Genomic DNA, 27,996 nt, shown 5'->3' with positions numbered 1-27,996 from the left:
CCCCGGGGGTCGGGTCAGTGAAAATGGGGGAGAGTCGTCGTCTCGTCGTCTCCTCTGAGCTCATCTCTCCTCTGTGGGCGTCCTGGCCACCGCGGCCATGATGCGGCTGAATCGTTCGCACAGCTCCAGAGTGGAGTACGTGGGCAGCTTGGGGGGGTCGTGGAAGCTTTTGATCTCTGTCGAGCAGTCCAGTAACTTGGGGAGGAAGTCGGTGAGCTTTTCCTGGAGGTTGGCTGTCAGCGGGGATGGAAGCACAGACAGTCAACGGTTAAACTGCACTGACCGAGCACACTGTCGTTTAACGATCTGATAACTTAACACAGACGGTACAGAGAAAATGTTTTTACTGTGATATCACGAGTGATTTCAAAGCATGTTCCACAACAGAAACAGGACTAAGACTCTGGTGAATTACTGTCCGAGTGATAACATTGTGGTTTTTTCCTGAACAAAGGCCAGGGATTCAGAGAACACGTTCTCTCTGTGGACTGATAATGAAATGTGCAGATAAAAGCTGAATCCTCTTTAGCCCGACCAGGAGACTTTTTTTTTTTTTTGATCGACTACAGACTTGCTGGTTTATTAATCTCCTAATATTGCACATTTCCAAGTGTTTTCCATTTTAAAAACAAGCGTCGGCTTCATCTTAGGATGTACACATCTACCTAATTTAGTAAAAAACTGTAAATCCACCTCGCTTACAGTTCAGACTTTGCTCAAAAAACACACAAACCTCTGCCCATGTTCTGTTTCCACTACACACGGACGTGTTTGAAACCAACTCTGAAGATACGGAGGAAGAAAATGTAACAATAACAGATCAAATTGACTCTACTTCACCAGCTCTGACTAACAGTAGCCGACTCGGCTTGGAAATCACTGGCATCAAACTACAGCTGCAACTAACGATTATTTTCATAATCTGGTGCTCGTCAGCGGTTACGTGACAGCAGTAATAAAATATGAATATTTCAGGTTAACCTCACAGCAGTTTATCAACACTTATATTTAACGGGTAGAAAGGTAGTGAGATATCAGCGCAGGTGGGCGTCACTAACATAAACTAGTTCCAAGCACTACTACAGACAAACTGCTATCAAAGGTTTGCGATAGAGAGAGAGAATATGGAAAACTCACCCCACAGAGGATGAGGCTCTGGCTGTTCTGTGATGTATGAAACCCCGACTGACCCGAATTCATTACCTCTGTTAACTGTTTGTGAGCAGCATAACTCAAAATATTTTTTGTACTGTGGGAAACTATGTGGCCTTTACAAAGGTTTGTGATCTCTGGGTGTTTTCTTTTAAATTATAACGGTTTACTTAGCTCAAAAGTGGATAAAGGCATAGCTGTATTTGTCTTGTATCATTGCGTCTTCCGATACAATAAAAGAGCACTATATGTACATGGTAATACCTTCTTTAACTTCCTATGTCACAATAAAAGAGCACTATATGTACATGGTAATACCTTCTTTAACTTCCTATGTCACAATCTATATGTACATGGTAATACCTTCTTTAACTTCCTATGTCACAATAAAAGAGCACTATATGTACATGGTAATACCTTCTTTAACTTCTCAGAGGCCGAGGTAAAATAAAAATAAAACCTCATCTCTCCCAGAGCAAGTGAAAACGCTGCACACAACCAGGAGGAACAATTGAGCCGTGGCCTGATTATTGTGATCTCTGGCAATACTGAGGAATGTTCTAGAAACCCAAGACTTCACTCCCCACAAATACCGCGCAGGCAAACTCTGCTGTTGCTGCTGCTGCTGCTGCTGCTCCCTCAGGGAACTCACATTCCATCTCCTGGCCCAGGTACGAGCACCAGCGGTTCCTCATGTCCTCCACGGCCAGCAGGTCTCTCTCCACGTCGTGGAACAGCAGCAGAGGGATGCAGGGCACCACCAGCTCATTCATGATTCCCAGCCCTGTGGTCACCTCTGGTTCTTCTCCCGATTCAAACATTGCGGCCGCTTGTTCGTTTAATTTCTGCGGAAGGAAGCGTAAACAAACATTTACGGGATTTTGTATGTCCTTGATAAATTCTGTCTTAGGCTCAGTTGAGACCTGGTATCCATATTCATACTCGGTGATCCAAGTAGGATTGTTCATACACAACATTAAAGTGCTACTTGGCTGTGACTGTGACATATTTCTGGTTTTAAATGAGTATGACTGTAGATGTGTCTACAGTCCATGTGTCTGCATGAGTGACAGCGAGAGAAAGAAACAAAGACAAGCAAAGCCGAGTGAAACGAAGCTTTATATACACTCCTGTAACATGAAAAAGGACTTTAACCATTAGAAAACTTTATTTCTATGACAAATCAGGGTAAATACTGAGGTGGTGGCTTAAAAACCAGCAATGTATGGATGCTGATTATTGTAAAAATAACCTGTGGGTCAGCTGAGGAGCGGCCTCTAATGTGTTCATGCAGACCTGTGCTCAGCACAATCTGGACATGATCGGACTCTTAATTATATAACAGTCAAAGCTCTGGGGAATGTAAGTGGCCTTTAGCCAAACTTTGTTCACATGTGGACAAAGCAGCGACATCCCCAAAAATGTGCCTAATTAACTATTAGCATTTCAGAGCAGTGTGAGTTTTGATAACAGCTGCTGAAAATGAAATTCCGAGAGTTTCAGTGCACCTTAATTGCTGTGTCACAGCCACCGCTGCAGAGAGCGGGCAAAACAATAACAACTGACTTCCTGTTCCTGGCATTCACCTGTCCCTTTCACCTCACGCCGTCTCCGCAGCACTTCTGAGGAGACGTACCTCGCAGTTTGCGAAACCAAGGTCATGTTGCACTTTGCGGCTTCCCAACGGTAAAAAAAAAAAAGATTGTGACAGAGAGGAAATGAGGATGACGAACACACCTTCGTCCAAGAAAACACTTAGCTGATTTTGTGCGTCCGCATTATCTGACGTAATTGTTTATGCTCCAAAAAAATTTGCTTCATTGTTACGTTCTACCTTTCTTGTTTTTGCTCTTTCCAGTCAAGTTTTCCATTTGTTCTAATAGATAAATACAGTATTCAATGGCCTCAGTAAAAACAGTAATCCTACAGCCACTAGAGCTTAACTGGGGCCTGATGTTGCATGCATGTAGATACAAGCTTTTCTTCCTCTTCTTGGCGAGAAAACCTGTTGCTGTCACAGACAAACTCCCTGACCTCCTCTCTCTGAGGAAACGACCCGTTCTTTTTCCCTCTTTTTTTTTTTTTGCGAGCCAGTTTGGAATCAGTGACTGCGGCGCTGGATTCGCAAAACATCCAAGTACATTAACTGTGTCAATGTTAGCAGTGTTTTCAATTAAAACAAGAGCTGAAGGTAAACAGCTGAGCGGACGGAGCCAGAACTCCTGGCCAGAGATCTGAGATGACCGATCACGCTGTGCAGAGCTGAGGTTTGAGGTTAGCTGAGGACACGCTTGTGTCTCATGGTAATGTGTTTACACTCGCCGGCCCTCCTGCTTCCTATTCCCACTCCAGTGATTACTTTATAAGCACAATGCTGGTGTAAGGTTACTGAGTGCAGCAGCGAGGGGGCTGCTGAAGATCAGTACAAGGCTGATCGGACCAAAATACCCACAACCCTAACCAATGATACCAGACCACAGCCTGGAGCTTGGTGGGAGAGAAATGAAAAGGGGGCTCACATCACAACGCTGACAAGGTTTTCATCTGTCAGTATCAGATGAAAAATCTTCAGCGGAATCTCTTGTGGGCAGAAAGCAAAGCCAATGCAATATCTCAGCAAAAGCAATTTGATTATAGCAGCACAGCTCCGTATTGAGGGGGGAAATCTCTGGCTGTTTGAGTTTTGCTGAGTCACTTTAGCGGGAGGAAGTCTGACACGGAGGAAAGGGAGTGACAAAGGAGAGACGATGATCACAGGGAAGGACGGCGGGGACAAAAAGGCTTCTGTTCCCAACAGAGCCTCTCTGTGGTCGGTTTGTGGCATCAAAGCAAACTGAAATACGATATATAGGAATAAAAACATCCGCTGATTTGATAAACTGTCTTGTGTGTGAATGAAACTCACCAGCAAACACTCTCGACGGTAGTGACCGAGGAGCCTCTCGTTGTGACCTCTGTATAGCCCCTTGGACAGGAGCTCCTTGTTGTACTGATACGAGTAAATCAGATACATCAAAGCCTCCACGTAACTGCAGAGGAAACAATGTTGACACGCAGATGTTATGTCCCGATAAATGAGTATCAAAGTTGTACTGAGAACTTGTGAGTGTGAACCGTTTAGAGGAGACATAAACTTGATGACCCGACTGCACAAAGTTGTGGAGCCGCGCAGGCAGCGAACTGCTGCCCTCTACAGGGGACAATTCACCACTTACTGGCTGCTATGGACAATAAAAACAATAATGTGCAACTCCCAAGTTGAACAAGTTCAACTGCAAAGGTGTCACCGTACTTTGTCTTCTGAAAGAACTCCAAGCCGGTCAGCATGAAGATGGTCGTCTCTCGGAAATTCCTGTAGTCCTGATGCCACATCTGACGAAGACAAACACGACTTTAATGACACAAATACTGGAAAATTAAAATATTCACTACATCATAACAACAGAAATGAATGCAATTCAGATGAATAAAGACCAGAAGAGTCCACTACTGACCTCATATTCATCCATGTTGACCTCCTCGGGTTTAATTAGGTCCAGTTTGGCACGTGCCACATTCATAATGCTCTTACATCTATGGAGGAGTGGGGGATACGATGAGATGGTGAGTCACTGTGAGTTACTCCAGGAGATGAAACAGTCCACCCTGCCCCGAGGCCCTAACATGGCCTAATGAATCACTCTTTAGAGCTGAGAGGAGAAGTGAAACACTCCTCCGGAGGCTCCTATTGAGGCCACATGAACACATAAATCTAATTATGCCGCTCAAAATAGAGGAGAAGGGAGAAATCAATTTTTCCTCTCATGAATATGGATTGAGGCCAACAAGTGTAGTTGAAAAGTTTTAAGAGATTGTACGGAGCACAACACAGTCCAAGGACATCGCAACGGTACTGGGGAGAGAAGCTTGATATTTACAGGGAGCAATAAAAAAAAATAAAAATAGTTATAGTTATAAATAAAAATCATTTGTCTCTGAGGGTTTGTGTTTGAACAAAAGACAAAGGGAAGACGCATCAAAAAAGAGCTGTAGTTAAAAAGCATTGTCCAGATGAGACACAGACCATGAAGACACAACATCAAAAAAAAAGTCTCTGCTACCCTCTGCTGGTCAAACTGAGTAACAGTTTTAGAAATGTCTGAGCTACCTGTCATCGAAGGCCAGGTTCCTGTCGGCAAACTGTGTGAGCAGAGTCCTCTCCAGAATCTTCTTGGGTGCCTGGTTTTGGATGAAGTAGACAATGATGTGCTGGAGTCGGTAGTCGTTCTCGAGTGTTGTGTCCTCTTGGGCAAACCTCAGTAGACGAGCGTACTCCAGCTTTATGGCCTGAGCACAGACAAAATGGGAGAAAACTGAGGTTGGGGTGGAATGGACATGGGTCGTATTTATTTATTTATTTATATTTTTAACTGCACAAATCCTAAAAGGTAACTCAACGCAATTGCATTAAATCATCAGTGCTGCAAGAGCTCAGATTCACTGAATGGGATCTGGTCCAGTGAACTCCCAACGCCACAAGATAAATACACGGCAGGACGAAATAAAACTGCCTGAGCGAGTCCGTAAGTGCTGAACTGAATCATTGCTGACAATAACATGCTGGAAACAAACAAAGATTCCACTATTTCTAGTGAAATATGGATTCAATTAGTAATATTCACAGCTGGATGCCGACATTAATCCCGGCAGTGGGTGTACTTATCTCCATACGAGTGGTACTTGAGTATTATATAACGTCAAATATTGAAGTAAAACACCCGTTTACTTACTCTTGTCTTCTTTCTCATTATTGGAAAAGTGATACACATGCAATTTAATTATTAAAAAAGGAAGTGACGTCTTTTCCCCCCACCCGTTATAAATTCTTAAAAGTGTTCATGTAGAACTGTGTAGTTTCTTTTCAGTATTTACTTCCAGTAGCACTTTCTTTGAGACTATAGCAATGGGATCATTTTTACACCAAGTTAGAGGCAGATATTGAGTGGATGTGGCTGATTCCAATTATCTAATGTGTCCCTGCCAAGGTAAGCAGTTTAGAGTCTGCATTGCACAACAACAACTATGACATTCCATTTTTGTAGAATTTGACTCAGGATTTTGTAACAGCGACTTAATGCTGCTGTAAAAACAGTGCTTTGTTGTTGTTTTTTGTATACGACAAGAAAGTACACATGGAAACTCTGATGAAAAGGGAAAGACAACATGGGAGTGGAGATGGAATGAGGAACGGTAAATGAGAGATGTGGAGTACCTTAAAAAAAGCCGCCTCAGGCCCATTCTTTTCATATACGCTGCTGGATTTGCCAATGGCCATTATAACACCCTGCATGTTGGGGGTCATCATCGCCTGCCCAGGAAGCAGGAACCATGTTAAACAAAACAACAAGGTCCACCGGGACAAACTAAACAAGGCCAACCTCCATGTTATGTCAGAGGCGCTACGGTAAAAGCATACCACAGACGGGGCATGCCAGGCACCACTCAGCAATCCATGCACTGGTTAGAGTGACGACTGAGAGACAGAGAGACAAAGCCAGTTGGGGTTCAATGGCATGATGCACAGCCCGCACAAGGAAAGTGTATATATATGTGTGTGTGTGTGTGTGTGCGGGGGGGGTTGGGGGGGACCAAGGCAGCCATATGACAGGTCAGTGGAAATGCAGGGACATGAGGCAACAGGCTGGAATTTTCACTAATGATTATTATTCCACAAGAACACACAGTGGGTCCCGTTCAGACCTGGATTAACATATGTTTTGAGTGAGTCGATCACTAGTGGACAGCTCTGACTATGAGACAGAATATCTGGTGGTTCAGTCTGTCTCCAGTGACCACTCTCAATGATCATACCCGACTTGCCCATGCGATATGCAAAGGAGAACATGTGTACATATTCCCCCAGGAAAATGCAGCTGGGAAGGCTGAGTACTTCCAACTATTGTTTTCAGTTTCTTTATTACCCTTTTTGGTCGCCAACTCCAGGAGCTGTAACGCCACATGGAATTGTTTTCCTGTTTCTGACATTGTTTGGTTGCCAACTCCTCCCACAGCTCAGATTAAAGGCTTCCATTCATTTTCAATGGGAGAAAATGGCAGAAAATGTTGAATGTTAGTATAGAAGTATTAATAGCAGAACATTGTTTTAAATGGTCCTGAGTAAGTCCAAAATTTTTGATTCAAACTGAATGTTAGGAATAGGGAATTTCTAAAATCTGTATTCCCAACTAATTAAAGTGCACTACCAAACAGTAATTTTAACTCGTCTGACTATTTCACGCTATATGGTAAGTATTTTTGGTGTTCATTATGAAACTGTAGCAGGTCAGTGGGCACGTTACGCAGCTAAAAGAATCATATACAGCCTTGTGGTGGTGACATTATGTTGTGTGTCCATCATGGTGAGGTTTCAGTTTGGAATGGAGCAGTACCTTTAATTGTTAGGCGGGGTGTGGGCCGTGCCTGGTGGCCATTTAGCGTGACGTTGTACCGGTGTGACGACAACATTAATCGTGTCAACATCACGGACAACAATGGAGGACATGCAGCAGTTTTTTAGTTTTTTTTTTTACTGCTCAGTTTGTAGCTGATTCTCTCAAAAAGACGTCAAGCTAGAATAGAGTAACTGCGGGAGTGGTGTTCGCAATCACCTGACTGACGTGGGTGGAGCTAGGAAAGGGTGCCAAAAATAGAAAGGTTGGGGCTAGTTATTTTGGTACTATACCTAATGGAAACACAAAAAAATACCTACTGTACTGTACTGTAACAAACCAATGTCAGACTTCTTCCCAATGTGTAAAAACGAGTGGGAGAAAGAAGTGTAGCTGAACCAGCTCTGTGTTTGTGCACCGCATGTCATCAAAATGGTGAAAATATGGCTTCTCTACACGTTTGTTGAACAAGAGGTTTAATACTAAAGCCAATGTTTATATTCAGTACTAACATTTATCAACAGCAACATTCAACTGCTTTGGTACCCATTTAAGCATGTATGTGTCTGTGTCTATATGCTCCTATCTGTTTAGGATACAAAAACCTGGTCCTAATAAGACAGAACCTCATTTCGGAGGAACTAGTTAAGTTCAGGGCTAAGATTTGAATTGTGGTGAGAGCACACTTAGACATTACCTGGAGCATTTGAGAGCAGATAATGTTGAATTTTACTTTGAAACCATATTTTCCTGGGCAGTAAGTCATAAGAGATATATTTTTTTTGCTTTACACACACTTAAAAAAACCAATTACCTGATTTATTGTCATAACTGATCAATGTCCTCAATGTGAACCATAAAAAATTAAAAACTGTACTTAGATCTGTCCACTTTTGAAGGTGTCACACAAAACTGATATTAACACCAGCTCAGTACAGGGCCATACTGATATTCAGCTACTGAAAGATATGATTTCATTTTAATTTAATTTCTTATCAAATATTTGACATGAAATATTCAACAGTTTATTCATATGCCAACACCGTGGTCTTGGCTTTCTTTCAGTTAACTGTGACTCAGGTGAAGACAGAAGCTCCTAGTTAACTTGCCTCTGTGCCAAGATGCAGACTGGCCAAGAAAAAAAGGAAACTTTTTACACCAGGGTCAAACAGAACCACCAAGAAAGACGACGGTCGCATAATTTGAAGCCACAAGCCAACCCAGAGGAGTCAGTCCACATAAAGTGTCAATCTAGTGTCGAACCATGCGAATGTGCAATGAAGCTCCCACTCCCTGTATGAAATATGCACAGGCGTCTCAGCACATTGCACAAAGAAGGGAGAGAGGATTTATCAGGGCGAGCGCTACCTCATCATCATACCCCCCCTCTTCTGACTCAATGACAAACGTCCCCACATGAGGAATGGCCACCTCTACGGTGCGCTGTCCAGGGGAACCATCCTCCATGACCAGGTCATGAGGAGGAGAGGAGGGGCTGCTCACCTGGATCTCAGGCTGAGGGAAAGTGGTAGAGGGGACAGACTGTAGAGACAGATGGACAGATGACACAGGAGGGAGAGAGAACCGATGGAAAGACATGGAACGTTAGATAAGAGTGGAAAGAAAATATCGCAATCATCAAATAAATTCATTTAATATCTGAACTGTTTGATGTGGTTTCCCTCAAACTGACTCTGCTGACACTGACTTTGAAAAACTTAACTTGACAGATCTTATCACTAACTTCTTTAGTAATACTAGGAACAGCTCAGGAAATGGTGGAAACTTTAATTTGCCCATAATAGGGAATAAAGGATACTTTCACACTTGTTTAAGCTCCTCTTATCATACTCATACATCATATGTTACGAATCATACATGTATGATGTGTAATGAAAGGTTTTTTTTTGTAATTATTCCTTCTCTACAGAGGAAAAAAGCTCCCTTTCTAATGCAGTTCCAATGTTGGACAAACTCCGGAGCTCAAATCTATCCTCTAAACCTGGTTCAGAGGGAGACGCGGCAGCAAAAGACTACATTGCTTAAGTTCAGGGCTAAATTAATCGCCAACTATTTTCGCCAATTGAATCACTGATTCAAGTGTTTTTTTCATAAGAAATAACTTAATTTAATTTCTTACTCGTGAACTTATGTTTTGGTAAACACTCCACATGTTGATGGCAGCTTTTATTGAAACGCTGTGGTGATGTTGTACTAGCAGTGACTGGAAACCATAACAGGGAATTAGTTGATAAGAAAAACACTATACTAGGGTGACAGACTAAGCTCCACAGCACTGTAGCGTTTAGTAAACCTTCTCAGTGTTTACCTTTCATATTTTAATTGCAATACTATGGCATCCTTTAAGTTCTCTTGAACTAAAACTTAGAAAATAACACCTCATACAATAAACATCATTTGATCCTGAGCTCTAAGTGTTGTCTCTTGAGATTTACTCTGGATGACCAAATTAAATAAAATAATACCACAGGTACATCACAGTTTTTTGCTGCTGCCTAAAAAGATAGACACGATGCAGTGACAATGACTCGGTGTGTGTGTGTGAGTGAGGCAAACTGTGCGTCTTTGAGTGTGTTTTACATACAGCGTTCAACAAAGCCTCAGGGCTTCTCTCCTCCTGTTCGGCAGCAGCTCTGGAGATGGCTCGCTCCGTGTCCTCCTGCAGGTGCTTGGAGTCATTGGTGGGAGACGGCTGCTCCATGTACTCTGGCTCCTGCTGGAGAACTACAAAGGAGGCAACGACAACATCAAGACACACACAGAGCAAAGACAGTTCCTCTGTTCCATCTGTGTTGAATTATCCACATGACTGCAGAAATCAATCATAGCATTTTATGATAACACATGCTTTTATTTTGGATAACTGCCCCTGAGAATAAAATGAGTTTCATTAAAGGTTTGGTTAAATTACAGTGCAACAACATGCCGATTACTTTGCTGCTTAACTTTACCAATCATCACACCATGTTGTCTATCATAATACAGAATATGAAGCACCTGAGAGCTGTTGTGAACCCCACACTGAATCTTAACTATGAGATATTAAAAACACTAATGTTTCTAAGGGAGTGGCTAAAACTGCACATCTACTTTCAAGGTTATTTTGCAATCTTTTTATAATATAAAAAGCCTTGTTCACGCTACACAATTTTCAGTGCAGGTGATCAGCAATCTCCGGTTACCTTTCAAAAACATGATTATATACTGTTGGCATGTCGCACACTTCAATTTCATGCAAGAAATTTGATCACAAAATCAAGCCTGCTTTCACACACCTTTTCCTGTGTAAAATTGATTTAGAAAATAATTTAGAGACTAGACATGTAAACTCAAATAAAGGCTCAAGCCTCGTTTTCCAATTGATGTTTTAATTTAATATCAAAATTGTATGTTAAATGTAATTTCCCTGCAACAGTTTCAAGTCTGCCTCTTGCACATAAAACAAACCACTACAAAAGCATTGATTGTTAATGTAATATTCTTCTCTACTCTGACCTGTGTTGTCTGGAGTGGTGGATTCAGTACTCATGGGCTGAGGGGAGGAGGAAGTGGTGGAGGTGCTGGATGCTGCCGAAGCAGCAGCAGCAGCAGCGGCGGCGGCTGCAGCTGCGGCTAACGCCAGCTTTTCCTGCTGGGCCTTGCGGGCCTGCAAGGTGTCCCACTCTACGACCTCCTTGTCAAAGAGCTCATTGTCCTCCTTCACATACTGCTTCAGGTCTGGGGGCAGTTTGTCCATGCCGCTGAGAACCTGTCCTGTTTCCTTATCAAACTCCTCTGCAAAGACAACAGGGAGGGAGAATTTACACATGACATCACCGCCTGATTGAGCTGATAAGACAGAAATTACTATGAGAGCTTCGTAGAGGAAAGAACACATAAAACTGACCAGACTTGCAAAGTTCCATTTTAACAAACAGTCAACATTAATAATCATACGTTAAACTGTTTTATGGTGCAATTTAAGAAATACTCAGCCCTAATGCTGAGTTTGCCTTTATGTGCAGGATATTTAGCTTTTATATATACACGTTAATGTTTGGCAATAAACAATGACTGAATCAATATTTACACCTCTCAGAAGACTTACTTAGTGATACATTCAGTCCACATGTACCTTCTATAAGAAAGGGCTTCTTGTCGTTGATATACATGAGACAGTAGGCACTGGCGTTGCGATAGCCTCCAAATGAGTCTCTGACCAGCTCCTCCCAGGACGACTTGGTAACAGAGATATCATTGTACTTCATCCAGCAGCGCTGATGTGGATCGTAGATATAAGCCCAGTAGTGGCCTGCATTGGCCTGGCCTTCATGGACCAGCACTGCATGAAGCCGGTACGGCACCTGGGACAACAAACACAAACATTCAAAATTGAGTACATGTTATTGGCTTACTGAAAATATGCACTATAAGTACTGAAAATAAGAGCGATGACAGAAAATTGCAGCTCACCTGCATCATAGATTTGTCGGAGTACATTAGCTCTATGGTTCTGTGGATTCTGGTTATGCTGCCCTGAAGATCTGATGGGAAGAAAATCATTACACTTCATTTGTCCGTGTCAATCTAATGTTCACACCAGCGGTATTATTCACAAAGAGATTGACAGGTAAATCATGCTGAAGGAATTATAACAGAGACGAGCGTTTTTGAGACGCAATCGTGAGACAGATACACCTACCGCGGGTGTCATTTTCCACTTCACTCCTCCAACGATGCAAGCAGCCCTCGAGCACCCTCAGCTCTTCTTCGGTAATGTGCCTCGGAGCAGGGTGCATGGGCAGGTCGGGAGGAAGCCGGGACTGGGTAAAGGGTTTATGAATGGGTACTCTCTGTTGCTGGGCTGTAGTGGGAGCTGTGGTGGGGGCTGAAGCAGACCCTGAGCTCTCTAGGGGGGGCAGAGGGTCCTGCTCGGCTGTGCTGCAGCATGAAAAAAAACACAGTAAAGAAATTTTAACTATGTGCAGTGGGAATGCAGCATGGGCTCCGATCAAGGCTGCTACAAACAAACCAGTAATCTACCTTTCTTCATAGATAAAGAAATATCAAATAATCAGGCAATTCAATCTGTATTTGAAGGGTTAAATATGGTTTTCACTTGTCTGAACAATATCTTATTGTTGAATGACGCTAGAAAGATCCTCCCACTCAACATTCAATACTTTAATTGCCATGTTGACAGTCGATTGGCATTATTTTCAATGGGCTAAATGATAAATGTTGCAATAAAAATCTGCGTACCCTCTGCCTCTCTCTCGTCAAACACCAACTACTGCATTCAAATTACGCCATTGGCTACTTTAGTTCATGCTTCCGTCACTGGTACTCTTTCATCACTCTCTTGTCTAATTGTCTAGTTGTTGTTCTAGACCCCTCCCTGTTTTTTAAACACTGGAGCGAGTGTGCAGTACCTTACAAGACAGCTACAACCCAGTGACAGATATAACTACCAGACAACTCCACTTTCTGCTCTGCACTCTCCCTCATTCAGCTCTCAGCCCACTTCTTGGCATATTTTTTTATTTTTATTTTTTCAAAAGCAGGCATTGGGCAGATTTAGCTCCAGAAGAGGAGGTTTAGTTACACTTTAATAACACTGCCACCTATAGTGCTTCTTTTTTTGGTTTTGGTCTTCTGAATTCTAATTTCCCAGATTTAAGATGTGGGAACGTTTAAAAAACTCAAGGAGCTGCTCATCATGTTGAAACATGCAATGGTGACATGGCGCAGTGAAGAGTGTGTGCCGAGTTCAGCTTTCAATTTACCTTTGGGATTAATAAAGTACTCCATTTACCAAAACATTGATACGTGCAAATAAAAACAACCTTATTACATTACTACACATTATTATTACTTATTACACGGCCTGTTTTTAATTGTTTCTCCGTCATTGCTCCTGAAACCAACAGAAAATCATGAAGACAGAAAAGCCACAAGCCAACTTGCCTTGGCGGGGGCAGCGGTTGTCCTGTTGTGCCGCCGGGAGGTGCAGATGAGTCAATGTCGTCTACTGGGGAAGTGCACACAGGCTTACTGGAAGCAAACTCCATGGCATACTGGAGGACATCTGCCAGAGGAAACCTCTTGGGGCCGGAACCATAACTCAGATACCTGAGAAGGAACAAGGGGAAAGGGCGGGAGTCAGATAGATGGAAGGGAGCCGAGGGAGAGAGAAATATAAGGAGGGCATAATGAGGGAGCACATTTTAAGTGACAAATTACTCTGACTGAGCATGACTGTGGTTGACTTGCAGTGTTGAACAAGCAGTACCTCTCCAGTCGCTGTTGGAGCAGCGTCAGATGCTCTTTCAGCCTCCTTATCTCCTCCCTCTTGATCCTAGTGATTTCCCTGTTCCTGTCCATGTACCTACCCACACAAAGACCACAGCAGAGGTTTCAAAGTGACTTTGGATGGATTATCATTTACAGCAGGAGTTAAGAGATTCTATAGTTGTTGACCATTGTAATCACCTGTCCATGTAGAGCATAGAGGGGAACTCAAGCTTGTTGTGGATCTTCTCAGGTCGCCCTAGTGCTTGGTTGAATTCAAATCTCGAGAGTTCAAAGGTCAACACAGGAGGGAGTTCTGTGAACCAGTGCTGAAAGACAAAAGTTAAAGATTATCTCTTATATGTTAAAATACAGATATGTTCCTCCTTTATTTTCAGTTTTCTAAGAAGATTTTTTGTGTGATTTCTGTCTTTGACTTTATATTTTATATGTATATATATATATATATATATAACTATATAATATAATATATAACTAACCAGCATCTATCTCCACTCCGTAAGAGGAGAAGAAGAAGAAAACTGAACTACAGTGAAGGAGACAGGTCCACTGGTACGAGTAGTCATTCCATGACTCGAAACCCTGTCTGCCTGTATGATGTGAACGGAGCATCACTCCTCTGTGTCTAATACTCCCCCCCTCGTGCTCATGCCTGGTGCTTTACCGGAGGGTTAGGCGCCATACCCATCTGTGAACTTGCCTGTTAATTAGCTACTCCCAGCTGCTGTGAGACAGTGTGGGCAAGGCCATGGCTAAGCAGAGGTCAATCTCAGAATAGCAAAGGACAAGACGGTGAACCCTTTAGAGAGGCACTACCACACAATCCCTTATTGTTTAACCTTATAGCCGTCTCTTTGGTGCAAATGATAGGTAGTGAAATTACTTTATTAACATGCATCTATGTACACGTATATAATCCATGTTGCTTGATTTATTCTTCCTTCGACATGTCTTGCATGTCGAAGGTTAAGTTGTACCAGAATGTAACAATAACACTGAAATAATTTGATTAATCTGTTATTATGCACTTTCACATACTATTAATAGAAATGCAAAGACTCAATCCTCTACCCCAAATCCTTGGTCACATGACCATTACATGTTCATTGGAGGATGAAATAAACCAAACATACTGGATCACAACAATTTCTTTGACACTGACCTCTTGTCCAGACCTGGCGGAGTTCTCTGCCGAGTGCAGGGACTCGATCTCACCCTCGATCATTGCAGCCTCGAGACACTCGTGGAGATCCTTGAAGCCATTCACCTGTAGCGGGTACTGCCCAAACATCTCTGTGTTTTCAAACTTTTTACCTGTTGAATTACACGCACACACGGAGGAGAACAAATAAGCAGTGATAAAATGGACAGTGCTAAATAAAAGACCATTTGCACATGAGTGGAAAATGTAAGACAAGAAAAACAAAAGCAATAATACGTAATAAATAAATAAATAAGTACTTCATTTTCATTTGCATCCAAGGTGATTTGCAGTTGTTCAGCACCATTCAATCACAACTATTTAAATGGCTGCCCAGAGCTCCACGATAAGAGGATCCCCACAACCACCCACCCCAAAAAAATGGAGCAGAGAGGAGTAGCTAGCGGACATGCAGATGAGGCATTAAGGTCATTTTATGAGCAGCAGAGTCCACTGGCTCAGCTTTTGGTGGCTCTGGGCCAGTGTTGTCATGCATAATAAGTGCAATGTCAATCAACCGTCAAGGTCTTCCACGATCAATGCAAACCGCTCGCCTCTTTTACATGGACCACATCTCATTAGGACAAGGTCACCTTTCATTACTAGGGGCAAGAACTCGCTTGTGTTCTGGCTGCTGTAATCAGACCAACCTAATACTTAATCTCGCCCTAATTCTTTCGGCACCCTGCACTTTTTCTCATTACCGGTTTTAATTTAACACCTCTTCTCACCTTCCAGGACACCCACAGCAAGGAAGCGACCATAGAAAAGCTCCACCATGGGGTTCTTTGGCTTCTCCTCTTCCCTGAAATCAAACAGAGGTGGTGTCATGATGCACTGGTTAAAGTCAAATATACAAAAAAAACTTACATTTGAGTCACTGCTTGAGAATTTGTCGCTTATACCAACAGAAACTTGTCTTGTATGACCCCTTTTAGAACTGGTACTAAAAACCCGTCCTTCGTGATCTAGTCACATGATGACAGTATTAAGAATAGGTCTGAAAGCACCTAAAGCATCCTAAGATCTGATAACAAAAACTGCCTACATTACTGAGAATATATGAACCCAATCTGTCTTCAGGGTGCATAAATAACAACTTCCTACAGAGCTACAGTCCTCTGATCTATTATAGATTTAATGAAATTAAAGACTTTACACTTATCAGCGCATAGACACTAATTTATAATGTTAACCCTGGAGTATTGCTTTGATTCACTCAGGTGACTCTTTTGCATGCTAAGTGTGAACAGTCACACTTAACCCCTCTGTATGTGATTGGATCTATTGAATATCAGGTCTGAATGGGGCCTAACTGTATGTTTATTCACTCCTCGGTCACCAATAGCTGTGGTTACCTGTCTTCCTCCGCCTTCATCTGGAAAGCATCCTCCAACCAGTCCAGCAACTTGTGGGTGAATTCGCTCACATCCTGCTGCAAAGGAAAGTACATATAAAGATATACATACAACATGACCAATTACAGTACTGTGCTTGGAACATGATGGGGTCACAGTGTCAAACTATGGGACTTAACTGCACCTGCAAGCGAAAAAGTCTCATCAGGCAAATCAATGCTATGTCTGTCAAATGCTGATAGTCATTGAGCTTTGGATAAGAGAGGACGACTTTTAAACGAGGCATTCACAGATTGTTGAACTTCAAAGGGAACCTGAATGCCCAAAGGCCACTCGCACGTGGACATCAACGTCACCCGATAATTCAGGTCAATGCCTCTCTAACCCAACTATTACTCAGAGGGACGACATGACTGATGAGTACAGAAGCTAGAGGCGTGGCCTCAGTTAACCTCTGCAGAGACACTGGGTTAATGCAAATGCTTACATGAGGAGAAGAATAGAGAGGTTCTATACATTTGACACATGAGGTTCAACAGGAATCACTCACATTTCTTACAGCAGTGTGTAACAAATGGACAACAATCTAATTAATACTCCAAACACATAGGGGGCAGCATATTACCAGATAATAAGGGTTTCCACCCCTTACATCATTGATTCATTGTGCCCCTGAGCCGTACTAGTCAAGATAAAAACGACAAATGCAATGACCCATAGTTGTAAGCAATAACAATAATAAGCGATTTATATGCAACATTTTAAAGCAACAAAATCCCACAGAAAACATCTATTGTGGCAGAACCTGTTACCTGTTGTGATTCACTGGACTTGAACGCATCTTTGAGGATTTCCACAGCCCGTGACGGATCCACATATTTCCTCTTGGACCCCACCATGAGTGAGAAGAGGTGCCTTAGCTCCTGCATGAAGGGCAGGTTCCTGTGCTCCTGGTCAATGTAACACAATAAGCAATTTAGTGAATTAAACTGCAATCAAATCTGCGTCAATCATCTCAGAGGGAGAGGAAGAGAATGCACCAATTATGAACTGAACATACGAGTCTAGTTTTCCAATGCTGTGGTTTTAAAAGTAATGTCTTCAATTAAAAAAAAAAACAGATCAAGCCTTTTAAATGCACAGATTTGAAATTAGAGAAAGTAAATCGACATTGTTTATATGTTAACTGTTGTAGCAAACACACCTAAGTAGTACTGCTACAGATGTTGTCATCTACAACTGGTTGTAAATATGGAAACAATATAATTCTCTTTAACAGCAATAAAACAAAAGTTCTATAAAAGTTCTAAAAAAATGACTGCTTTTCTAACTGTAACACAAAATATACGTACCAGTGATGGCTTAGTTTAATTGTATTATTATTTGCAGGGGGTGCTATTGCCACCAGTGAAAACATTGGCTTTAAAGTAATTGCCAGTAGCTATCAAACTTGGTAAAAGGACAAACACTGAGCTGACCCTTTTTACCAGTTTAAAGCAGAATTGGACCTATGTATTTTCAGTAGTAAGTGCTACAGCACTTTGTTGTTGGCAAATTTGGTAATGTGAATGGAAAAGGGGAATGACCTTGAAGACGATTAGCAATGACTTTTTAATGGTAGCGCCGCAGACATGGTGATGTAAAGATTAGACTCTAAGCTCTAGCAAAAGCAAAAGGTCAAGTGATTAGGATGGATGGAACTCAGATGATTGCCCCAAACCACACTTCCACCACTGAGGCTTAAACCAGATTAGAGACAGCCTGCTAACTCTATAGTGAGCGCATGCTGAAGAGAAAATACGGACAGGGAAGAACATACGGACAACTGTTCTGCCAATGTAGCGGTGATTACAACAAGACACATTTCAGCATCTCAAACTGCAGGCTGCATCAAAACACCGCCTGTCTGTATTTTCATTTTTGTCCGGGTGGAGAAACATGAAGGATTTATAAAAACATTTCACAGCAGCTGGCTCTTCTTGAAGCTTATAGGCAGTGAGTGAAGTCAACTATCGGGGACCAACACTAAGCTCCAGTGACCTTAGGGCCAGATCACACAGCTGCTGAATGTTAACACAGCTCGAGGAGGGTCAGACCCTTACAGCTGAAGTACTGCTGGTTGTGATAAGCTATAAAAGGACAGCTATGATACAGACTGTATAAGGTCACTAATGCTGTGTTTCCATTATGGTACAGTATGGTACGGTATGGAAAAGTAGCCCTTGGGTCAGGCTTGCATTTCAACTCGGCAACATACGTAGTGTGACTTTGTGCCGGTGCGATGACAACAAACGCGACTCAACAGAAAACGCCACAACAGGCAACAACAGAAGGACATCCAGCAGTTCTTTTTTCCTGAATTTTGTCTCTACAAGACGTCAAGCTTTGTATGAGAACAGAGGGAGCGACGTCTTTGACCATGACTTTACCACACCATTTTACTCTTGTACCCCAAGGGAAGGGTGCCAAAAAAACTGAACAGTTGGGGCTGGTTATTTTGGTACTATTCCTAATGGAAATGCAAAAAAATGCATATGTGCCGAACAATTCCACTCGGTGGAAACAGGGCTTGACGAAGGTATCTGGGGGTTTTAAGCATTAAAAGATACCACACTCTGACTGAGGTTGTGCTTGTTCATTTCCTTTATGAGAACAAGTGAGGGTTCTCACCTTCTGGTTGCGAGGCAGGTCATGGACTCTGGCTGGCGGAGAATAGTTGAGCACCAGCCTCTGGAACTCCAGCAAGTTGAACAGAGACTTCAAGTTGAACAGGAATAAATAAGACACGTTAGTAACAGCAGAAGGGCTACGGACATTGTTTTAAAATGATTTGTTATACTGCAGAGTGGGCACGCTCATGAATAGGTTGTTCTACTCACAACAGCAATAATGTTGAAAAAACTTGCAATCATATTTCTCAAAATACTGATTAATTAGATTAGTCTGTCACTTTCCCAATGAGTTGTTTTGTTCATACAAACGCAGAAAATGCTGTAAACATAAAAATTACAATATCTTCATCTTCCACATAGCTTTCATATGCTAACACTAATTAACCAATTATTGCTTGTAATCCATTTAGTAATAGATAAATAATTAATTGTTAGTTGCATTGGCTTTTAACTCTTCCTTATGAGGATAAAGGTTTTTTATGATGTGCTTGTGTTCTCTGTAATTAGATAAAAACTCCCCTTCTGGCAATAACAACCTGTTCACATGCTTCAGACAACTCTAGTTCATGCCACCAAAATTGAAGATTATAATTATTATAATATTATAATATGATGTTTTCTAATTATGTGGAATAAGTATCATATGATGAAAGGAGTGAAAACACCCTGAGGAGATGTGGGTAGGTAAGGGAACAAAATGTTTTTTTTCATCTTATTTAACAAGCAAAAAAAAAAACAGTGTTGTGACTTTGTTACATTAATTATTCAACAACATTTTTACATTTTAACACTTATCACTACGTTCACTGCTTTAAGCTCAGTGTGCTTTTTTGTTTTGTGTGAGAGGACGAAGACAAGAATCGACAAAAATGTGTTATCATGAAAAGAGAAAGTTGTTTACTCTTGTTCTTGTATGTGAAGTGGAGTCACATTTCAAGCAGTGCCTTCTTCCTCAAGGTTAGGGGTTAAATTACACTGAAGCCAGCCAGCCATGTGATGATGTATCCAGTGTTCATTTGGCATATTTCAGCTCCAGTCACATTTTACCACTGACTCCACCAGTGCAAAAGAAACCAAGTCAGAATGTCTGCACCAAATTAAACTGTTGATCACTCCATCTAGGAATGCTAGGATTGCAAAAGTCTAACTTTCTCATAACTGAGGAAAGTAGGTGGGGGAGCCTTTTAGAAAACAATAAATGATGAGCTCTGAAGAAAAGGGTTTCATTTGACGTTCACTTGGTCTTGGACCACCAGCAGTATCTGTGTTTGTTTGTGCCCACCTGTATGACAGCACTGAACCAGCAGGTATTGCCAACATTTTTCAGCCCCACTGGGCAGTTATCTATCCTCTTCCTGTCATGTGGGTTGGGTGAATCACTCCATACTTCTGTGTGGGTACGCTTCAGACTCGCCTTGTTCTCTGCAATGCTGGCCTCCAACACTCTAAAAAAAGAGAGGGTGGCAAATAACGCATGGGAAATAAATCATTTATGTCCTCCACAAAAAAAATGGTCTCACATTTACAGAATGACCTGCTTTGTGTACAATTCAACAGCTTGCATACCTTTATTTTAAACTCCTTTTCACTGATTCTGTTTGATTTATTTGCACACCATTTTTTAAACTTATAAAGCTTCATTCATTTGATTTGACAGTGTAGCTACGGTAAACTATTTCTTTTTCCATTACGGTTCAACAAGTCAGCATTTTACAACTCAAGTGTTAATAGGATATTTTTTTCAAAGCAGGCAGTGAGTGTGGACATTCGTTAGGTCCATCAGGGAGGTCACTGTTTTTCAGTGTTTGATAAGACGTTGAGTTCAGATTTTCGTGCCATGTTTGTTTATAGTCAGAAATGCATTAAGGCCAACCTGCTAATGGCCTGCTCCTCATCAGTGATGCCTGTCTCTCTAAATGCCCGACTCGACTCCTCCAGACTGAGGGCGATGGCCCTCTGCAGGTCATCTTTGTCATCCCCAGTCAGGTCAATGACATCTGCATCAAAAAAGAGCATACAAACACTTGAGGGACATATACAAAAACCTTTTCACATTTTGTTTGCTTTTAAAAGTCCAGTCCAGTTTGTAGAATGTATTAAGATTATTTTTGTTTGCCAGAAATTGAAGATCAGATAATTATAGTTTTTAAAGTCACTTATATGAATTATTGTTTTTCACTTTCCCTGACTGAGCCTTTTATAATTAAATAGAGCTGCAACGATTAATCGATTATTAAATGAATAATCAACTATGTGTTAGTAGTTAAAACACGTTTTCTGATTTTTCTGGTTTATTTGCTCCATATAAAAAATAAATCAACAGTCAATATTTTCTGAACCAAACAAGTACTCCATTAATCGAGGAAATAACTGACAGATTAACCGATTATGGAAATAATCATTATTTCCAGCCCATTAATTACATCAGGAGCCAGTTCAGCTCTACGGTGGACACCGTTTGGGACCACCATGTTTTTACAATAGCCCACAATTGGAAAAAGTAAAAGGCAAATAAAGGCTCCATAGGTTCTCCAACAGATTTGGAGGGGAAATAAACAAATGGTGCTCTATTTTACACACTCTACTTTTACATGTATGTAAAAGGTGCTTTAAACATTTATAATTATTTTATAATCTTACTTCACATGCATTCAAATTTAAATACAATTTACAGACTGTTATAAAAACAAGCTCATATGGTTTATCTGACACTACTGTGCCAAAGGTTTAAGTGAACTACTCACTTGTGTCTGCTTGGCTGCCGACACTGATATATCTATCACTGGCCACCTGGGATGTCTGGTAGTAGGTCGTCTCATCTTGCTGAGGAACCTTAGCGTTCTTCTCCGTCAGAAAGGCTACAGCCTCAGCCAGGTCTCCACTGCTCACCTGCATTTGAAAATAAGAAATTAAACTCCAACGCTCCACTACAACTTCAATCCCATTTCAGTGTCAATTTGTGTGCACAGAGTGTGAACGCATCACCTTTGATATTAGTTTTTAATGTGTACACAGTGTACCTGCAAAGCTTGCTGAAGCAGCTGGATGTCTGTGGTTCCTGTTATCTCCCTCAACTGGTTTAGTAGAGTCTGCTGATGCTGATTGTTGACAGCAAGAGAGGAGAGAAGGACACAAAAGGTTGAGAGTGAGTAAATTGTTCAGAAAAAGAGGAAAAGCTAAGCAATACACAGGAGGAACAAAGCAGTGTGAAAAGTCAACATTTCAACTCAATACTGAACAAAAACAACATTATGTTCTTAATCATCCGATGACATCCTACTGAATTACAAAACGCATTATAACCGCTCAAGGGCTACAGGAGAGGTAGAGAAAGAATAAAACATTCTAAATACTCCACATCAAGCAGGAGGAAATGAAAATACGTACCTTTCATAATTTTTGATTTTATAATTACAATGGTTAATTTTTGATTGACCAATAATAAAAATAATTGCAATTACAGCCTTACTGGAAATTAACTGCACTAAATTTGCATGTTGATCATATATACTGTTGTTTTTTGTTTGTTTTTTTGTTTGTCAAACTGTAGTCTTGACAAAGTCAGCATTTATAGAACAAGCATTTGAATGCATCTGGCTAAACACCACAGGTAAAAAGAGAAAACACTCTACCCAGCAAACAAACTCTGACCAGTATCAACAGCAACAGAATCCTTATCAACAGCATTAAAGCTAATATCTAATGGATGGAAATTGCCACTCATGTCAAACCTGGGTTTAAGGAACTAATACAGTATCAGATCGAAAGCTCTGTCTCACTCAAATCCTGTTTTCTATTATCTTAAGTGCAATGTCAAACCCAGCTGGACTGCGTGGTCGTAACAATATGAACAACCTGCAATGCCCAGCTTGAATAAATGCACTATAAATAAAGGCAGAGTGCACTTAGTGTCAGTGTACAAGGAAGAACTCTTAAGTCTTGAGTGAAAGGAACACAGACTACTATACAGTAAGTTTCACAGGTGCAGCGGGCATTGGAAAAGAGTGCCTCATCATCACATGGGTCTTTGTTGGTTTACAACTAATTGGTGTTCCTGTAGATTCTTTCCATCAACCAAAGACTGACTGCATGGCACATCCATGGCAATGCTGTACACTGTCAACATCACAGTTCATTTTCAAGACTTTAATGACGAGCCAGAGCTTCTACACAAAGATAATGAAAACCACCAGCCATGCCCGAGAGCATGTCATACAATAAGGCAGCAGTAGCAAACAAACGATCCAGGCTTTCACCCAGCACAGGTTTGTTACTTTGCTCTTGTGCAGTGTAATCACTTGCACAATGAATGTGGAAGAATGGGTGAACAAATCTGAAGTGCACTAGGAAGTACTCATCTAGCTGAGAAAATAGACCCCGTTTAGACTTGGCATTAACCTCCATCCTGAGCGGTATTATCACAAGTGGACAGCATTGAGTTCAGGTCTGAAAGCACCAACTCTGTCCTCAACGCGTCCTCAGATCCCATCAAAAAACAGCATTCGGAGATGGTTTGGGAACGCATACCGTATGGCCACATTCTGTGTGAATGCAATCTGTCCTCAGCATGCATTAAAGACCACCTCCTCAACCGATACCCTCAGGCCTACTGTAAATTTCACAATATTCTTAAATCGATAAGTTGATTTATTTGTAGCCACCATTACCATATCAACACTGATGAACACATGATTGCTTTTTTGCATTAATGGTTAAGATCTTATTGCATGTGACAGCAGAGGGAGTAGTGCTTTTGATTTGGCGATTTGGACATGCAAACACATTGACAGTGGACACATCTGTACAGTCAGACCTGTTAAAAACATTACTTTTGTTCTCTCAAACATGACGTCTTGTGTGTAAGTGCATTTAGTTCCAGGAAGTGAGATCCAATCTTGGGCCAACTAATTGACCAAAGTGAGAAATTATTATTAGGCAACTTCCGACAATTAGGCAAGTTACCCCTCATTCAGTTCAGCAGTGTCACCGCGAGGAGACATCAAGTAGCGACACCCGGCGAGATGTGAAACTGGCAGGGACTATGTATGTATATTTACTAAATATGTATATTTGCCATGGCATTGATTATTGTATTGCATGAGGAAGGATGATGATATATCACCAAATCGATATTTTGACCCACCCCTAATGCTGACACATCATTGCCGCATACGTTTTGTTTACAATGAGATAAAATGAATCCCTGTCATTACCTCTAAACATAATATCTGTGTTAGAGTGATAATAAGTGATTTGGAAATTACAGACTTTATTTAAAAAACAGCTGGATGACCAATGTATGTGAACGAATAGTCATAGATGCTGCATGCAAGTTATGATACAACTGAAGTGTAGTAAGCATAGTTTTTCAAGTTCACAACCCAGAGCATAGTTAGAGCATCCAAGCTGGCAAACTAAAATTCGGGCAAGACATAATTTTAAGACAGAAATGTGTTAGTGGTTTGTGTCAGTCATTTGCCTGACACACCCAGAACAAGACACCCTGCTCTACTGTCAAGACATAAATAAACACAGATTATACAGGTCACAGACTTTAACAAAGAACATTGTGCCCGTCAGCATGTTCATCTTTTTATGTGCCTTGGAAATAAAGTGGGAGAATATACTGTTAATTAAAATTGAATGCACACTGTCACTGTTCCAAACATTTGAATTACAAATTCCATTTTCACTAACTGGGCAACTAATTTCAAAGTATTGAAAGAAGACGCTCAAGCAAATAACTTAATAACTAAAATAACATCTCATGAATGTTACAAAACATTCCAGTAATGTTACGCTTAGGGCGACTAACGATTATTTTCATAAAAGATGAATCTGTCCATTATTTCCTTGATAAATCGAGTACTTGTTTGGTCCATAAAATGTCAGAACATGTGGAAAAATGTGGATCAGTGTTTTGCACAAACCTTGTCATGATGATGTTTTCAATGTCTTGTTTTGTCCACCACCCAAAATTAATCAGTTTCAATGATTTCTTTGTTATATAGAGAAAAGAAAACATTCACATTTAACAAGCTGAATGATCAGAAAACTTGTTTTAATTATTAAAAAAATAAATAAATAAACAATTTGATTATCGGAACAGTTGACAATTTAGTAATTGACTAATCAAATGATCAATGCTGCCCTAATTAACTTCACCAAATCCTTGCAACTAACTTTAAAACTTTAACAGTTGCCTGACCTTGAGTGACAAGATCAGTCAAACAACCAAAACCTTGTTTTACGACCTGAGCCGAATCACAACGACTTCTGCAGTAGTGCTATGACGACCCCTCCCAAACTGTGTAGAGTCGAGCCCAGTGGTGCTAATGTATAGTGGAAAAGCGCCATTAGAGGAAGTTCTCCCAGACATGTCAGATATAGTGCTGAATGACAAATGCTACTGTGGAAGCCTAAACATCAGAGCTAATTTAAATGTAACACAGCTTCAACCAAAGAGACCTCTTTAGCAAAGGCTTTTACAACGGGTATAGTGACAATGACTTTTTGCCAAGTTTCAGCCAACGAGGGAACTAACCATAAAAATGACAGGTGGTCAGTGACGCAGCCTAATGAAGGCTTGCTGGCTGGGTCACTTAAGTGTGAGGAAAATTAAACCTGTGACAGACTTGTGCCAAGTCAACCAAAAGAACGGACATGCAAAAACACTCATTTTCATGTGACATGTCTCGCACGGCTGTTTGTCACACTGGTCATGAGCAAATTACAGGACAGCCTCTGAATAACACCTATTAATGTTGTACAGCACCTCACAAACAAGATGCATTCCCAGTGAATGTGCAAGTGAAATGGTTACAACCAAAAACAAACTGCACAAGTAGGATTAGGATTCCCTCAACAGAATTTCATCTCACTGTCCACAGGTCATTACATGAAAACCTGCACCACTCCCTGCACTCATGAAGCACAACTTGCAATGACTATTACTAAATCCCACAAACCTTAATGAAAATAGAACAACTTTAAATAAATTAATCATTTATTGCATTGAGGTTTTTACTCTTGAGGGAGTTGCAAAAGTTCATATAAAAAGGTGAATGTGCAAAAGTGCAATGGAAACAGAGCCAGTGAATAAAATAATGGTGTTATAAAAATAATGACTCTTAAATTTAACTTCTGCATTTCACCACACTGGAAAAAGGGCAATTTATGGCACAAGAAGCAAATGCAACAACAATAACAAATGGGTAGCAGCAATAAAACTCCAAATATTTGCTAAACAACTGTGGATAGAACACTCAAAAATGCCAGTTTTTATTTACCTAATGTTGAAAAAGTCCAGACCGAAACAGCTTTGCATTCTGTCATAAATACTGTATCATCAAATACATTATTTGTACAAATACATATTATGTACTATGTCAAAACTGTGCAAAAATGTAGTGGTCAATATTTACCGCATCTTAATTACCATGGGTGTTAATCATAACTTTATTTTGGCTTGTGAAAAGGTCACACTGCATAATAAGGTTAGTGTTACACTGAGTCATTAATGAGAGGCTACGCATTTATTATTGCCTTCAGACTTGAAACTGCCATGATGTGCCACCAGATATTCACGTAAATCAGACAGCTCTTTATTAGGATTCATATTAAATGAAATGTGTTCAGCTTGGTTTAACACAGTGAACATGTGCTACACAACAGCGACAATGGCACCGAATGGCATGGGTGATTATGTAACACTTGCAAAGACGGTAAATTCTTTTCATTAGGACGAGCAAAGCAAACATCTTAACCACGTTTTACAAACTTCAATCAAGTGGTTACACAAGTAAACAAAGCTGTACAGTGCTGGGCATGGTGTTGGAAATCCCACAAATAAGAGCCAAAGAAACTGAAGCAACACTCGTAGTGCACTCTTGTTAAGTATCGTTGCTATCAAGAGTAACCTAAAAATCTGCTTTAGCCGTTATGAATCATAACATACTTGGCTTGCTAGGAGGCCACTAAATCCCCGCCAAGCGCCCAGGCTCAGCTTAGCTGGTACCCACACCGCTGGCCATACTTAGTAAACAAAGATATCAGATATGTGATGAGTACCACAGGAAACATTTGAACACACCAACACGGATACACACTTCAAACTAAATATTATAGATGGTGGTAGCACGTAGAGTGAAATGTATTTGGTACAGCGCCTCAGGAAATAGACTTCTCATATTAAATACTGCGAATTTAACATTAAAATGTAACCTGTCAGTGCCATTTGGCCTGCTTTATTACAATTGACGACACAACTGACAGACTACACTAACGCAACCGGGCGAGGCGTCGTTATTGTTTGTTGTGTTTGGCGTGTACTGACAGCTGTCATTGACGCCGTAGGACAACGCTTTCGTAAAACCCAACTTTACGTGATACCGTTAGCTACCACTGGCTAACAGCTAGCAAAACATTGGATAACGCTTTGCGCAAGAGAAATGATGGGGCCTAGCATACACACGTTAACTCGCTGCTGCATTTCTCCCGTTACCTACGTCAGACCCGTAACCCACATGCAACAATTTAAAGACAACACAGCTAATAATAGTCCTAGATATCACACTCTGCAACTGCCTAGTCTTAAAACTATGCAACTATGCAGTGAAGCTAAAGTTAGCAAGTTAGCTCATGTAAGCTTACCTTCTGTGAATGCTGCTGGAGGACATTCTGCTCCACGGTCATGGCCGGTTCACAAATAAAAATGTAATTAAATTAATCCAGGGTAGAAAAACGCACAGAGTAGTTCACAGCGACGCGAATTTTAACACAATGCTATGATGTCCCCTCCTTCACCAGCGACATCATGGGCGCCATAGCAGAGTGACTATCCCAGAGCGTCAGCAGGCATGAAAACATTGCTC

At 41.1% G+C, this 27,996-nt stretch overlaps 1 protein-coding gene and 1 long non-coding RNA gene across 6 annotated transcripts; both read right to left on the bottom strand.

The window, feature by feature from the left end:
- usp25 (ubiquitin specific peptidase 25) lies at positions 1-27,982 on the bottom strand. Of its 5 annotated transcripts, none has more exons than XM_044041975.1 (26): positions 27,776-27,982; positions 22,144-22,221; positions 21,868-22,012; positions 20,997-21,120; positions 20,406-20,568; positions 19,122-19,208; positions 17,264-17,401; positions 16,452-16,528; positions 15,825-15,898; positions 15,055-15,206; positions 14,073-14,200; positions 13,873-13,968; positions 13,548-13,712; positions 12,283-12,521; positions 12,054-12,124; positions 11,689-11,944; positions 11,097-11,375; positions 10,186-10,325; positions 8,949-9,122; positions 6,404-6,499; positions 5,300-5,478; positions 4,647-4,725; positions 4,445-4,524; positions 4,058-4,181; positions 1,805-1,997; positions 1-233 (listed from the first exon to the last, which is right to left on the bottom strand). In XM_044041975.1, the coding sequence occupies exons 1-26, from the start codon at positions 27,815-27,817 to the stop codon at positions 61-63; spliced, it is 3,552 nt and encodes a 1,183-aa protein (XP_043897910.1). In that variant the 5' UTR covers positions 27,818-27,982; the 3' UTR covers positions 1-60. The 5 variants fall into 5 exon arrangements, with proteins under 5 accessions (XP_043897910.1, XP_043897913.1, XP_043897911.1 ...); XM_044041978.1 differs by having other exon boundaries at positions 11,716-11,944; XM_044041976.1 differs by having other exon boundaries at positions 16,452-16,525.
- On the bottom strand, positions 522-1,798 carry LOC122779529. Its single transcript, XR_006361577.1, has 2 exons — positions 1,570-1,798; positions 522-1,470 (listed from the first exon to the last, which is right to left on the bottom strand). It is a non-coding gene; the product is annotated as an uncharacterized LOC122779529 (long non-coding RNA).
- Positions 27,983-27,996: the final 14 nt, after the last annotated feature.

The sequence above is a fragment of the Solea senegalensis genome, linkage group LG13, assembly GCF_019176455.1.
Source record: "Solea senegalensis isolate Sse05_10M linkage group LG13, IFAPA_SoseM_1, whole genome shotgun sequence".
In the NCBI taxonomy this organism is placed as follows: domain Eukaryota; kingdom Metazoa; phylum Chordata; class Actinopteri; order Pleuronectiformes; family Soleidae; genus Solea; species Solea senegalensis.
The sequence above is the reverse complement of the archived record's forward strand: the minus strand, read 5'-3'. Positions and strand labels throughout refer to the sequence as shown.

Coding starts and splice junctions, on each gene's coding strand:
- usp25 (XM_044041975.1), bottom strand. CDS start 27,817: ATGACCGTGGAGCAGAATGTCCTCCAGCAGCATTCACAGAAG. Junction 11,376..11,688: donor TGGACTGAATGTATCACTAA/GTAAGTCTTCTG, acceptor TTGTCTTTGCAG/AGGAGTTTGATAAGGAAACA. Junction 6,500..8,948: donor AGGGGGGGTATGATGATGAG/GTAGCGCTCGCC, acceptor CTTCCTGGGCAG/GCGATGATGACCCCCAACAT.